We start from the raw sequence: 16,076 nt of genomic DNA, 5'->3' as shown, positions 1-16,076 counted from the left end.
GTAAACGTTAACATTATCGGCAATAGGAATTGATTTGGTCTAATGGAACCTTAACAATATGTCCGATGCCATATAACCGTAAATAAAATGTGTTCAGTGCGTCATTAAATAAACCATTTCCTTCCTTTACCCCAAAATGCATTTTTCATAATTCTAAAAATGCACATTTGTCTGAGACAAAATGGTTATCGAGTCATGCTGTAGTTATTTTTAGACTGTATTTCCCTGCTTATATATCACAGATGTTAGTTTCTCTCTGTTATAACCATATCCAAATGTGTCTTGCAGATTTGTAGATTAACTAAACTTAGTGTCCATTTTCACATGTCCAGTTAAAATGTTATATACATGTTCTTTTCACCAACATATTAATAAAACATCAACCAAAAAATATAACGCATTGTAAACCCCCCCAAACATTTGGCCCTTTTTCTAGGTAGGGTTGGGTTCCCGAAAACACACAATGTTAGTTTTTAGGCCTGATTTGCTTAACAGTAATATTACTGATCAATTTTATAATCCAACTTCATCGCAATGCCACCTGTATACAAATGATGTTAAATAGTAGCACTAGAACAAACGTGACAGCTGGTAATGTCAGTCACCTACATTCAAATCACATATAACATGTTTAAATAACTTACTAATGAATGATATATAAAAATACATATTTGTAAATACCAAATGACATATTCATTATCTTGTTGGCTAAACTGTATTGTAAGTAAATCAGTTCTTAACATTGTAACTCTTTTTGTTTATAATCCAAATACCTTGGCCAACTGATGGTGACATAATATTATGGTGCAACAAAATCTTTCTTTGAATTATGAGATAGAAAAGAATGCATGTACTTTGATAGCTTTCTCTGCCATTTCTTTTGCATTTCGTAATCGTTCACCATCAGGAATGTTTATTCTCCGATTCAATTTTGGTCTTCCTAAAGATGGCATAGTTTTACTCCGTTGAATCTTTTCAATACCAGTATACTCTGAAAGATCAACACATTTATTGTAAATGTCAGTTTGTGGAATCTCATCTTTTTATTCCACTTATCCTTTCCTCTGTAGGTAAATAAATCCAGTAGTTTTAAGCTAGATCACTTATAAATTAACATTTAAAGAACATAAAATTACACTAAATTGAGAAAATCTGACAACACGGGGTTAACAATATCAGAAACTGAATTAGCCAATTGTTCATTTTACACATGAAGTAATACATAAATTTGCATAAATTAGCTACTTCCTGTGATATTTTATTATGAAAATCAGGGGTGGGAATTGGTGAACTGCAAAAAAGAGGAAATCTAGAGGGATCCCAGAAATGCTTGAAATCCTAGGTTAAAATCTGTGCCATCTGACACATTTTGGAGGAAAGGACGATTAAAATGCGAGGAAACGCAATGTTCCATGAGAGGAAAACAGCTGATCCGAGGAGAATTCCCACCCCTGGAAAATACTTAAAATGAAAAAACCCTGGCTCAAATCTTTACAGTATGAGCCACATGTCATCCTATTTTTCCAAACTGCAACTTTGCAGATCTAAAATTGCAGTACAGCTAATTAGGTCTATAACAGTTTTACATCCATTTAAAATTATTGATTGTACTTTGGAAGTACATTAATTTCATACATTTTTCTGTGGCCACTTCGTGCTTGATGTGACCAATAGCTTTTTACTATGCTTTCTGAGAAGACAGGTTAAGTGATGAAAGTTGTACAATAAATAGGAAATTTCATGTTTTAGTCAACTGTGATTCATATTTTATCTCCTGAACTCTGCAGTTTCACAGATCATATTTCACTTGATGTGATACAAATCATAGAGGACAAAAACCATGAAATAACCTCGATTTAACATGTTTTGTCTCCTTCAGTTACAACAGTTTTGACAGTACCACAGCACAGTTTGTTTTGTCATACCACATGTGTCCCAAAGTAGGGGTTTCATTTATAAAGTTGTGGATACCGATACTGTTATTTTCAGTATATCATTTTTACAGAAAAGTGATATTTGGCACATTAAACCTCCTTTCCTGCCTTACAGACAATGTGATGTGGCCCCACCCCCCCCACCCCCCGCCAATTGATCATGTGTTAACAGCACTTTGATAAACATACATAAAGACAGATAGATGTGTTACATACCTCTAATACCAGCATCACTGTCATAAACCCTAAACCTAACCCTAACATACAGACAGATGTGTTACATACCTCTATTACCAGCATCACTGTCATAAAGACAGACAGATGTGTTACATACCTCTATTACCAGCATCACTGTCATAAAGACAGACAGATGTGTTACATACCTCTATTACCAGCATCACTGTCTAAGCTGGCTCGCAGTTTGCTTTGATGCGACATAAAACCATGCTTGTGTCTCGACACAATGTCAGGATTTGCTTGGCCATATGGACCTAAAAAGAAAATGAAGAAAAAAAGAAAGAAAAGGGAAAGTGTTCATTTGAATAATGTAAATGATGAGTTTTAAAGAAAATTAAATATATTTATGTACATGTGTATGTACATTTAGCCATGTAGATCTAAAAGATAGAAAAACCAAAGAAAAGGACAATTAAATAGAAAATTAAAAAAAATTAGATAGTTTTGAACACTTACACATAATTTTGCAGTTATTACCCCCACCAAATTTTTTTTTTAAAGGAAATGAAAAAGAAAAGAAAATGGGTTAAATAGTTTTATGTAGGCCTAATGATGATTTTAAAAAAACTTAGTTAAATGTACTATGTACAGTACATCACATAACAATTAAAATAATGTCTTGAAAAATATATTTGTCATTTTAACAAACTACAGTGTAATAATTAACCTATATGGCTTTTTAAAAAAATTCATTTAATTTTAATTTTTTTAAAAAGCAACTGTTAACCCATGAAAGGAAATATTTTTGATTTTCATCAATAAGTGCAACAATTTCTACTCCCCGCATCACTAATTTGTTTGTCTTTTTGAGAAAAAATTCCAGTAAATGCTAGTAATTAGTTTCATTTGTGAATAAAAAATATTTTCAGCATTCTGTTCTGCATGTGGCCGATTCTTCAAAAAAGGTCCTATTTTTTAAAGATGAATAGTAGAAAAGATATGCCACACAAGACATTGAAAATTTGTATAAACCCAAATTGTATGTTCTTGATTGGTGGTTAAAATTTCATTTAATACATAGCTTACTTTTAAAATAGCTAGTGTACAATACAAAATTTAATGTCCGGTGACGTACATGATACACCTGTCAAAAGAAAGTCACAGTGACTTAATTGTGGTACGCAACACATCGCCATCCCAAATAGTACTAGCATGCAAGGTTTGATGATCCTATACAGGGCTCGAAACTCGCCAAAACATATGGTGGCCCAAAATAATAATAATGGATGTTGGCAAATTAAGGTAAGCGAACCATGAACCATGAGCAAGATTTTAAAGTGGAATGAATATATGCAATACAAATATTAATAGTGGCTCATATAGCTCTAAAGAATAATATTATTTGGGCAACTAACGCCATTATTTTTAAATATTTATAAGTCACCCAAACGGGACATTAGTCACATTTGGCAACCTGGCCACATGCTGTTTCGAGCGCTGCCTATATGAATTGATCAGAAAGATATGGACTGGACAAAGATTTCATTTAATGTGCAGTAATGGGTGAAAAGTAGGTCACAGTGGCCTAGTTAAGGTATGCTACACAACACTATTCCAAGCTGTACTTGCATGTAAGGTTTGGTGATCCTATATGAATTGATAAGAAAAATATTCTCTGTAAATGAAAAGACGGATGTCCAAACAGACAATGCCATACCATAATACGACCCATGAAAGACAGATGTCTAAACAGACAATGCCATACCATAATACGACCCATGAAAAACGGATGTCCAAACAGACAATGCCATACCATAATACGACCCATGAAAGACGGATGTCCAAACAGACAATGCCATACCATAATACGACCCATGAAAGACAGATGTCCAAACAGACAATGCCATACCATATAACCCATGAAAGACGGATGTCCAAACAGACAATGCCATACCATAATATGACCCATGAAAGACGGATGTCCAAACAGACAATGCCATACCATAATACGACCCATGAAAGACAGATGTCCAAACAGACAATGCCATACCATATAACCCATGAAAGACGGATGTCCAAACAGACAATGCCATACCATAATACGACCCATGAAAGACGATGTCCAAACAGACAATGCCATACCATATAACCCATGAAAGACGGATGTCCAAACAGACAATGCCATACCATAATACGACCCATGAAAGATGGATGTCCAAACAGACAATGCCATACCATAATACGACCCATGAAAGACGGATGTCCAAACAGACAATGCCATACCATAATACAATGCCATACCATAATACGACCCATGAAAGACGGATGTCCAAACAGACAATGCCATACCATAATACGACCCATGAAAGACGGATGTCCAAACAGACAATGCCATACCATAATACGACCCATGAAAGACGGATGTCCAAACAGACAATGCCATACCATAATATGACCCATGAAAGACGGATGTCCAAACAGACAATGCCATACCATAATACGACCCATGAAAGACGGATGTCCAAACAGACAATGCCATACCATAATACGACCCATGAAAGACGGATGTCCAAACAGACAATGCCATACCATATAACCCATGAAAGACGGATGTCCAAACAGACAATGCCATACCATAATATGACCCATGAAAGACGGATGTCCAAACAGACAATGCCATACCATAATACGACCCATGAAAGACGGATGTCCAAACAGACAATGCCATACCATATAACCCATGAAAGACGGATGTCCAAACAGACAATGCCATACCATAATATGACCCATGAAAGACGGATGTCCAAACAGACAATGCCATACCATAATATGACCCATGAAAGACGGATGTCCAAACAGACAATGCCATACCATAATACGACCCATGAAAGACAGATGTCCAAACAGACAATGCCATACCATATAACCCATGAAAGACAGATGTCCAAACAGACAATGCCATACCATAATACGACCCATGAAAGACGGATGTCCAAACAGACAATGCCATACCATAATACGACCCATGAAAGACGGATGTCCAAACAGACAATGCCATACCATAATACGACCCATGAAAGACGGATGTCCAAACAGACAATGCCATACCATATAACCCATGAAAGACGGATGTCCAAACAGACAATGCCATACCATAATATGACCCATGAAAGACGGATGTCCAAACAGACAATGCCATACCATAATACGACCCATGAAAGACGGATGTCCAAACAGACAATGCCATACCATAATACGACCCATGAAAGACGGATGTCCAAACAGACAATGCCATACCATAATACGACCCATGAAAGACGGATGTCCAAACAGACAATGCCATACCATAATACGACCCATGAAAGACGGATGTCCAAACAGACAATGCCATACCATAATACGACCCATGAAAGACGGATGTCCAAACAGACAATGCCATACCATAATACGACCCATGAAAGACGGATGTCCAAACAGACAATGCCATACCATAATACGACCCATGAAAGACGGATGTATAAAAATGCTATATGTATATTGGATGGTTGCTTGAACCATCATCTTTTTCCAACATGGATTGTAGTCTTTTTTTCCCAGGATGAAATGCAGTTCCTTACTTCTTCATGTATTTTTGTACATTTTGACTCTTCCTTTTTAATTTGCCTCGAAAAGAGTAGCCCATGAAGTGGCAACAGCAGATTTCCTCTCTCAATATCTGTGTGGTCCTTAACCATATGTCTGATGCCATATAACCGTAAATACAATGTGTTGAGTGCATCGTTAAATGAAACATTTCTTTCTTTTTCTCTACCCAAGTGAGTCAATAATGGTCATGTGGACAAGTTAATGTTAGTAAAACTTGAAATGGAAATCTTCGAATGTTGGTGAAAACTCCTGACAAAGTAAGGAAGTGTATTCCATCGTGGAAGGAAAGCTTAAAGGCTGAGACAGATAAAGATGATGGGCCGACTAACCATTGTGTTACTGCGTACAGCATACTACAGACTTCATGCAGCTTCTCAATGGTAGCTAGGACTATAATAGCAGTTTTTAGACATTAAGTTTTGATTTAAAAAGACTATGGATTAAAGAGAACACTCTACTATCAATGATAACAATTATTTTTTATCTTTCAAAATGTAAAACATTTGAATAATGTTAGAACCATCAAATGTAAAACTGCATATTTTAGAATTATCAAAACATAAAACAATTGCATTATTTTAGAAAATTTCAGTGATTTGTCTGTTTTTTAGTAATTGTAATAATAGATATAAATAAATAAGAAAATTTAATTTAAAAATCCCAAAATAAATAAAATAGTAAATAATAATAATTTTGATAATTACAATAAATAAAATAAAATAAAATAAAATAATTAAAATCCTTTAAAAAATTGAAGCAAAAAAAGAAAGAAAGAAGAAAATTTAATTTAAAAATCCCAAAATAAATAAAATAGTATATAATAATAATTATAATAATTACAATAAATAAAATAATATTATAAAAAATAAAATAAAATATAATAATTAAAATCCTTTAAAACAAATTTAAACAAAAAAAGAGAAAGAAAATGCTGAAAACACAATTTGATAAAAAAAATATAATAAAATAAAGACTAAATACCAACCACACAAAACTCTGTGCAGGTTTGGTGAGATGTGTGTCCGAGTGCGGGACAGGGGGATGGTGTTGTTGGCACACATGTTGGCACTTCGTCCATTCACCTCATCATCCTGGCCGCCCAGATCCAATGACTGACCTGCTGGTTTGGATGCAGTGTTGTTGTTGTGATCACCAGACTGCCAACACAAACAGCAATAGTTGTTAGGATAACACCACTGAGGGCTACAGACCTCTGCAGTGCAACAAGCCAACAGTCAATCAATAAGGAATGCCTGTGATTGTCTAACAACAAAACAACCAGCATAAGACATCCACCATAAGACGTCGTTAATAATGAATTAATGTTTAGTCAGCCGGTAAGAAGACAGCTTGCCAAGCAGAAATATATCTGTCAGTTACCAAGAGCAACCTTTTGGTGAGGACTATTATCCTGTTCAGATATCACATGTTAAAACACAGGGAATTTTACTTTTTATTCATTACTTTTTATTTGTTTTTGTGCTTATATCCAGTGAGGTTCCAAGTATACTACTCAAAAGAATTTAAGGGTCAGACGATATTTTCGACATTATTTTCTGAATGTCAATTATATTAGCTAGACCATAATGTCACGCATGGTATTGTTCCATTTTGACGAAAGTGGGTTTAAGCAACCCATAAATGAATTAAAATCCACTGTCATTGACACTGTCAACTAGTTCTAATGGCGAAAACATGCTTACATTTGCACGTAAATTAGGGCGAAAGCGAAAGGTCTGCTAAGTGCCCATAACTTGCTTTTTCACAAAGCGCTTCATTTGCACGCTTTGCACGTGTATTCCATGTTCCCAATGCTGAATTTCCGTATAATTGGAGCTTGCGTTCGTGTACGGTGCACACTCCAAATTCGACAATGGTACGACTTCAACTGACTATCGAAGATCGAGGAAGGGCTGTTGCTTGGCTTCAGGATGGCAATACGCAAAGAAATGTTGCTCTGAGACTTGGTGTCAGTCAGAGTGTCGTTGGCCGACTGTGGCAACGGTACCAAGCAACAAATTCTGTTCGAAATCGTCCACGTTCGGGAAGACCCCAAAGCACTACAAATAGAGAGGACCGCTACATGACCAATATGGCTCTACGTCAACGCACAACCACTGCACGCCGATTACGTGACAATCTGCGGACTGCAACTGGAACTCGAGTGTCTGATCAAACAATACGCAATCATCTGAGAGCAAATAATCTAAGCTGCCGTCGCCAGGCTGTTCGACCACCACTCCTACCACGTCACAGAACGGCCAGACGTCACTGGTACATGCTTCATCTGCGGTGGCAATGTGTTCAGTGGGGTCGAGTGATGTTCACTGATGAGTCCAGGTTTAGTCTCCAGTTCAACGATGGTCAGGTTCGTGTCTACAGACGTCCTGGGGAGCGCTTCGCTGACGTTAACGTTAGACAACATCACCGGTTCGGTGGTGGCAGTATCATGGTGTGGGGCGGCATCTCTATCCACCACAGGACCCCCCTCTATGTGGTGGATGGCAATCTGAATGGAATCCGCTATCTGAATGAGATTATCCGGCCGTTGGTTCTCCCAGGCCTTCAGCAGATTGGCGGTGGGGCAGTTCTGCAGGATGACAATGCCAGACCTCACCGCGCCAGGGTGGTAACGGACTTTCTCAGACAACAAGGTATCGCCAGGATGGATTGGCCAGCATATTCGCCTGACTTGGCCCCAATAGAGCACGCCTGGGATGAATTAGGCAGGAGAGTTCGGGATAACCATGCCCCTCCGGCCATCCTTCATGATCTGGGTCAACTTCTTATGGCAGAGTGGCAGGCCATTCCCCAAGAGTTCTTCAGACGTCTGATCAACAGCATGAGGCAACGATGTGTCGAGTGTATTCGCGCCAGGGGTGGATTCACACACTATTAAACGAATGTTCTAATGTGTAAAATCCATGTTTGACAACCTTCAACTTTGACAGCATGTCATGTGACTTTCTTGTATACAGTGACGTTTGTGTTTTTTTGTAAATATGGAACAATAAATAAAATTTTTGTTGTAGTTTACATCATCAATCTAATATACTCTGAAACTTATTTGGTTATAAATTTTTGACCCTTAAATTCTTTTGAGTAGTATACATTGCCAGGAAACACACCTCAGCTATATGGGCCATCTGTCCGGCCTCGGTGGCATAGTGGTTAAGCCATCGGACTACAGGCTGGTAGGTACAGAGTTCGCAGCCCGGTACCGGCTCCAACCCAGAGTGAGTTCTTAAGGGCTCAATGGGTAGGTGTAAGGCCACTACACCCTCTTCTCTCTCACTAACGACTAACCAACTAACAACTAACCCACTGTCCTGGACAGACAGCCCAGATAGCTGAGGTGTGTGCCCAGGACAGCGTGCTTGAACCTTAATTGGATATAAGCACGAAAATAAGTTCAAAATCAAAAATCATCTGTCCAGCAGGTCCATAACCAGGGGGGGGGGGGGGGGGAGAGCATACTTAATTAAGGCATGCACACAACAGTAGATTCCTGCAGGGTTCTGAGGGGAGAGCCATGCCTGTTCCCCACCACTGGCTACAGGCCTGCCATGCAGCACAGTGGGTTATTGGTTACTTGTTACTGGTTACACCTCCCCACCACTGGCTACAGGCCTGCCATGCAGTACAGTGGGTTATTGGTTACTGGTTACACATCCCCACCACTGGCTGCAGGCCGCCATGCAGCACAGTGGGTTATTGGTTACTGGTTACACCTCCCCACCACTGGCTACAGGCCTGCCATGCAGCACAGTGGGTTATTGGTTACTGGTTACACCTCCCCACCATTGGCTACAGGCCTGCCATGCAGCACAGTGGGATATTGGTTACTGGTTACACCTCCCCACCACTGGCTACAGGCCTGCCATGCAGCAGAGTGGGTTATTGGTTATTGGTTACTGGTTACACCTCCCCACCACTGGCTACAGGCCTGCCATGCAGCACAGTGGGTTATTGGTTACTGGTTACACCTCCCCACCACTGGCTACAGGCCTGCCATGCAGCATAGTGGGTTATTGGTTACTGGTTACACCTCCCCACCACTGGCTACAGGCCTGCCATGCAGCATAGGGGTTATTGGTTATTGGTTACTGGTTACACCTCCCCACCACTGGCTACAGGCCTGCCATGCAGCACAGTGGGTTATTGGTTACTGGTTACACCTCCCGACCACTGGCTACAGGCCTGCCATGCAGCATAGTGGGTTATTGGTTACTGGTTACACCTCCCCACCACTGGCTACAGGCCTGCCATGCAGCATAGTGGGTTATTGGTTACTGGTTACACCTCCCCACCACTGGCTACAGGCCTGCCATGCAGCATAGGGGTTATTGGTTATTGGTTACTGGCTACACCTCCCCACCACTGACTACAGGCTTGCCATGCAGCATAGTGGGTTATTGGTTACTGGTTACACCTCCCCACCACTGGCTACAGGCCTGCCATGCAGCACAGTGGGTTATTGGTTATTGGTTACTGGTTACACCTCCCCACCACTGGCTACAGGCCTGCCATGCAGCACAGTGGGTTATTGGTTACTGGTTACACCTCCCCACCATTGGCTACAGGCCTGCCATGCAGCAGAGTGGGTTATTGGTTATTGGTTATTGGTTACTGGTTACACCTCCCCACCACTGGCTACAGGCCTGCCATGCAGCACAGTGGGTTATTGGTTACTGGTTACACCTCCCCACCACTGGTTACAGGCCTGCCATGCAGCATAGTGGGTTATTGGTTACTGGTTACACCTCCCCACCACTGGCTACAGGCCTGTCATGCAGTACAGTAGGTTATTGGTTACTGGTTACACCTCCCCACCACTGGCTACAGGCCTGCCATGCAGTACAGTGGGTTATTGGTTACTGGTTACACCTCCCCACCACTGGCTACAGGCCTGCCATGCAGCACAGTGGGTTATTGGTTACTGGTTACACCTCCCCACCACTGGCTACAGGCCTGCCATGCAGCACAGTGGGTTATTGGTTACTGGTTACACCTCCCCACCACTGGTTACAGGCCTGCCATGCAGCATAGTGGGTTATTGGTTACTGGTTACACCTCCCCACCACTGGCTACAGGCCTGCCATGCAGCACAGTGGGTTATTGGTTATTGGTTACACCTCCCCACCACTGGCTACAGGCCTGCCATGCAGCACAGTGGGTTATTGGTTACTGGTTACACCTCCCCACCATTGGCTACAGGCCTGCCATGCAGCACAGTGGGTTATTGGTTATTGGTTACTGGTTACACCTCCCTACCACTGTCTACAGGCCTGCCATGCAGCATAGTGGGTTACTGGTTACACCTCCCCACCACTGGCTACAGGCCTGCCATGCAACACAGTGGGTTATTGGTTACTGGTTACACCTCCCCACCACTGGCTACAGGCCTGCCATGCAGCACAGTGGGTTATTGGTTACTGGTTACACCTCCCCACCACTGGTTACAGGCCTGCCATGCAGCATAGTGGGTTATTGGTTACTGGTTACACCTCCCCACCACTGGCTACAGGCCTGCCATGCAGCACAGTGGGTTATTGGTTACTGATTACACCTCCCCACCATTGGCTACAGGCCTGCCATGCAGCACAGTAGGTTATTGGTTACTGGTTACACCTCCCCACCACTGGCTACAGGCCTGCCATGCAGCATAGTGGGTTATTGGTTACTGGTTACACCTCCCCACCATTGGCTACAGGCCTGCCATGCAGCACAGTGGGTTATTGGTTATTGGTTACTGGTTACACCTCCCCACCACTGGCTACAGGCCTGCCATGCAGCATAGTGGGTTATTGGTTACTGGTTACACCTCCCCACCACTGGCTACAGGCCTGCCATGCAACACAGTGGGTTATTGGTTACTGGTTACACCTCCCCACCACTGGCTACAGGCCTGCCATGCAGCATAGTGGGTTATTGGTTACTGATTACACATCCCCACCACTGGCTGCAGGCCGCCATGCAGCACAGTGGGTTATTGGTTACACCTCCCCACCACTGGCTGCAGGCCGCCATGCAGCACAGTGGGTTATTGGTTACTGGTTACACCTCCCCACCACTGGCTACAGGCCTGCCATGCAGCATAGTGGGTTATTGGTTACTGGTTACACCTCCCCACCACTGGCTACAGGCCTGCCATGCAGCACAGTGGGTTATTGGTTATTGGTTACTGGCTACACCTCCCCACCACTGACTACAGGCTTGCCATGCAGCATAGTGGGTTATTGGTTACTGGTTACACCTCCCCACCACTGGCTACAGGCCTGCCATGCAGTACAGTGGGTTATTGGTTACTGGTTACACCTCCCCACCACTGGTTACAGGCCGCCATGCAGCACAGTGGGATATTGGTTACTGGTTACACCTCCCCACCACTGGCTACAGGCCTGCCATGCAGTACAGTGGGTTATTGGTTACTGGTTACACCTCCCCACCACTGGCTACAGGCCTGCCATGCAGCACAGTGGGTTATTGGTTACTGGTTACACCTCCCCACCACTGGCTACAGGCCTGCCATGCAGCATAGTGGGTTATTGGTTACTGGTTACACCTCCCCACCACTGGCTACAGGCCTGCCATGCAGCACAGTGGGTTATTGGTTACTGGTTACACCTCCCCACCATTGGCTACAGGCCTGCCATGCAGGACAGTGGGTTATTGGTTATTGGTTACACCTCCCCACCACTGGCTACAGGCCTGCCATGCAGCAGAGTGGGTTATTGGTTATTGGTTACTGGTTACACCTCCCCACCACTGGCTACAGGCCTGCCATGCAGCATAGTGGGTTATTGGTTACTGGTTACACCTCCCCACCACTGGTTACAGGCCTACCATGCAGCATAGTGGGTTATTGGTTACTGGTTACACCTCCCCACCACTGGCTACAGGCCTGCCATGCAGCACAGTGGGTTATTGGTTATTGGTTACTGGTTACACCTCCCCACCACTGGCTACAGGCCTGCCATGCAGCACAGTGGGTTATTGGTTACTGGTTACACCTCCCCACCACTGGTTACAGGCCTGCCATGCAGCATAGTGGGTTATTGGTTACTGGTTACACCTCCCCACCACTGGCTACAGGCCTGCCATGCAGCACAGTGGGTTATTGGTTACTGGTTACACCTCCCCACCACTGGCTACAGGCCTGCCATGCAGCACAGTGGGTTATTGGTTACTGGTTACACCTCCCCACCATTGGCTACAGGCCTGCCATGCAGCACAGTGGGTTATTGGTTACTGGTTACACCTCCCTACCACTGTCTACAGGCCTGCCATGCAGCATAGTGGGTTACTGGTTACACCTCCCCACCACTGGCTACAGGCCTGCCATGCAACACAGTGGGTTATTGGTTACTGGTTACACCTCCCCACCACTGGCTACAGGCCTGCCATGCAGCACAGTGGGTTATTGGTTACTGGTTACACCTCCCCACCACTGGTTACAGGCCTGCCATGCAGCATAGTGGGTTATTGGTTACTGGTTACACCTCCCCACCACTGGCTACAGGCCTGCCATGCAGCACAGTGGGTTATTGGTTATTGGTTACTGGTTACACCTCCCCACCACTGGCTACAGGCCTGCCATGCAGCACAGTGGGTTATTGGTTACTGGTTACACCTCCCCACCACTGGTTACAGGCCTGACATGCAGCATAGTGGGTTATTGGTTACTGGTTACACCTCCCCACCACTGGCTACAGGCCTGCCATGCAGCACAGTGGGTTATTGGTTACTGGTTACACCTCCCCACCACTGGCTACAGGCCTGCCACTGGGTTATTGGTTATTGGTTACTGGTTACACCTCCCCACCACTGGCTACAGGCCTGCCATGCAGCACAGTGGTTTATTGGTTACTGGTTACACCTCCCCACCACTGGTTACAGGCCTGCCATGCAGCATAGTGGGTTATTGGTTACTGGTTACACCTCCCCACCACTGGCTACAGGCCTGCCATGCAGCACAGTGGGTTATTGGTTATTGGTTACTGGTTACACCTCCCCACCACTGGCTACAGGCCTGCCATGCAGCACAGTGGGTTATTGGTTACTGGTTACACCTCCCCACCATTGGCTACAGGCCTGCCATGCAGCACAGTGGGTTATTGGTTATTGGTTACTGGTTACACCTCCCTACCACTGTCTACAGGCCTGCCATGCAGCATAGTGGGTTACTGGTTACACCTCCCCACCACTGGCTACAGGCCTGCCATGCAACACAGTGGGTTATTGGTTACTGGTTACACCTCCCCACCACTGGCTGCAGGCCTGCCATGCAGTACAGTAGGTTATTGGTTACTGGTTACACCACCCCACCACTGGCTACAGGCCTGCCATGCAGCACAGTGGGTTATTGGTTACTGGTTACACCTCCCCACCACTGGCTACAGGCCTGCCATGCAGCACAGTGGGTTTTTGGTTACTGGTTACACCTCCCCACCACTGGCTACAGGCCTGCCATGCAGCACAGTGGGTTATTGGTTACTGGTTACACCTCCCCACCACTGGCTACAGGCCTGCCATGCAGCACAGTGGGTTATTGGTTATTGGTTACTGGTTACACCTCCCCACCACTGGCTACAGGCCTGCCATGCAGCACAGTGGGTTATTGGTTACTGGTTACACCTCCCCACCACTTTTTACAGGCCTGCCATGCAGCATAGTGGGTTATTGGTTACTGGTTACACCTCCCCACCACTGGCTACAGGCCTGCCATGCAGCACAGTGGGTTATTGGTTATTGGTTACTGGTTACACCTCCCCACCACTGGCTACTGGCCTGCCATGCAGCACAGTGGGTTATTGGTTACTGGTTACACCTCCCCACCACTGGTTACAGGCCTGCCATGCAGCACAGTGGGTTATTGGTTACTGGTTACACCTCCCCACCACTGGCTACAGGCCTGCCATGCAGCACAGTGGGTTATTGGTTACTGGTTACACCTCCCCACCACTGGCTACAGGCCTGCCATGCAGCACAGTGGGTTATTGGTTACTGGTTACACCTCCCCACCATTGGCTACAGGCCTGCCATGCAGCACAGTGGGTTATTGGTTATTGGTTACTGGTTACACCTCCCTACCACTGTCTACAGGCCTGCCATGCAGCATAGTGGGTTACTGGTTACACCTCCCCACCACTGGCTACAGGCCTGCCATGCAATACAGTGGGTTATTGGTTACTGGTTACACCTCCCCACCACTGGCTACAGGCCTGCCATGCAGCATAGTGGGTTATTGGTTACTGATTACACCTCCCCACCATTGGCTACAGGCCTGCCATGCAGCACAGTAGGTTATTGGTTATTGGTTACACCTCCCCACCACTGGCTACAGGCCTGCCATGCAGCATAGTGGGTTATTGGTTACTGGTTACACCTCCCCACCATTGGCTACAGGCCTGCCATGCAGCACAGTGGGTTATTGGTTATTGGTTACTGGTTACACCTCCCCACCACTGGCTACAGGCCTGCCATGCAGCATAGTGGGTTATTGGTTACTGGTTACACCTCCCCACCACTGGCTACAGGCCTGCCATGCAACACAGTGGGTTATTGGTTACTGGTTACACCTCCCCACCACTGGCTACAGGCCTGCCATGCAGCACAGTGGGTTATTGGTTATTGGTTACTGGTTACACCTCCCCACCACTGGCTACAGGCCTGCCATGCAGCACAGTGGGTTATTGGTTACTGGTTACACCTCCCCACCACTGGCTACAGGCCTGCCATGCAGCAGAGTGGGTTATTGGTTATTGGTTATTGGTTACTGGTTACACCTCCCCACCACTGGCTACAGGCCTGCCATGCAGCACAGTGGGTTATTGGTTACTGGTTACACCTCCCCACCACTTTTTACAGGCCTGCCATGCAGCATAGTGGGTTATTGGTTACTGGTTACACCTCCCCACCACTGGCTACAGGCCTGCCATGCAGCACAGTGGGTTATTGGTTATTGGTTACTGGTTACACCTCCCCACCACTGGCTACAGGCCTGCCATGCAGCACAGTGGGTTATTGGTTACTGGTTACACCTCCCCACCACTGGTTACAGGCCTGCCATGCAGCACAGTGGGTTATTGGTTACTGGTTACACCTCCCCACCACTGGCTACAGGCCTGCCATGCAGCACAGTGGGTTATTGGTTACTGGTTACACCTCCCCACCACTGGCTACAGGCCTGCCATGCAGCACAGTGGGTTATTGGTTACTGGTTACACCTCCCCACCATTGGCTACAGGCCTGCCATGCAGCACAGTGGGTTATTGGTTATTGGTTACTGGTTACACCTCCCTACCACTGTCTACAGGC

The 16,076-nt window shown here is 44.8% G+C and overlaps 1 protein-coding gene across 10 annotated transcripts in view; it reads right to left on the bottom strand.

The window, feature by feature from the left end:
* LOC121367386 (protein monoglycylase TTLL8-like) overlaps positions 1–16,076 on the bottom strand; it is a 79,982-nt gene that overhangs the window by 42,908 nt on the left and 20,998 nt on the right. For all 10 annotated transcript variants that reach the window (XM_041491531.1, XM_041491533.1, XM_041491532.1 and 7 more), the window contains 3 exons: positions 6,742–6,913; positions 2,318–2,425; positions 855–991 (listed from right to left, as the gene is read on the bottom strand). In XM_041491531.1, coding sequence (XP_041347465.1) covers positions 855–991; positions 2,318–2,425; positions 6,742–6,817 — 321 coding nt within the window. In that variant the 5' untranslated portion in view covers positions 6,818–6,913. The remainder of the gene's footprint in view (positions 1–854; positions 992–2,317; positions 2,426–6,741; positions 6,914–16,076) is intronic.

This window comes from Gigantopelta aegis, chromosome 3 (genome assembly GCF_016097555.1).
Source record: "Gigantopelta aegis isolate Gae_Host chromosome 3, Gae_host_genome, whole genome shotgun sequence".
Taxonomy (NCBI): Eukaryota; Metazoa; Mollusca; class Gastropoda; order Neomphalida; family Peltospiridae; genus Gigantopelta; species Gigantopelta aegis.
This window is presented reverse-complemented; position numbering and strand designations above follow the sequence as displayed.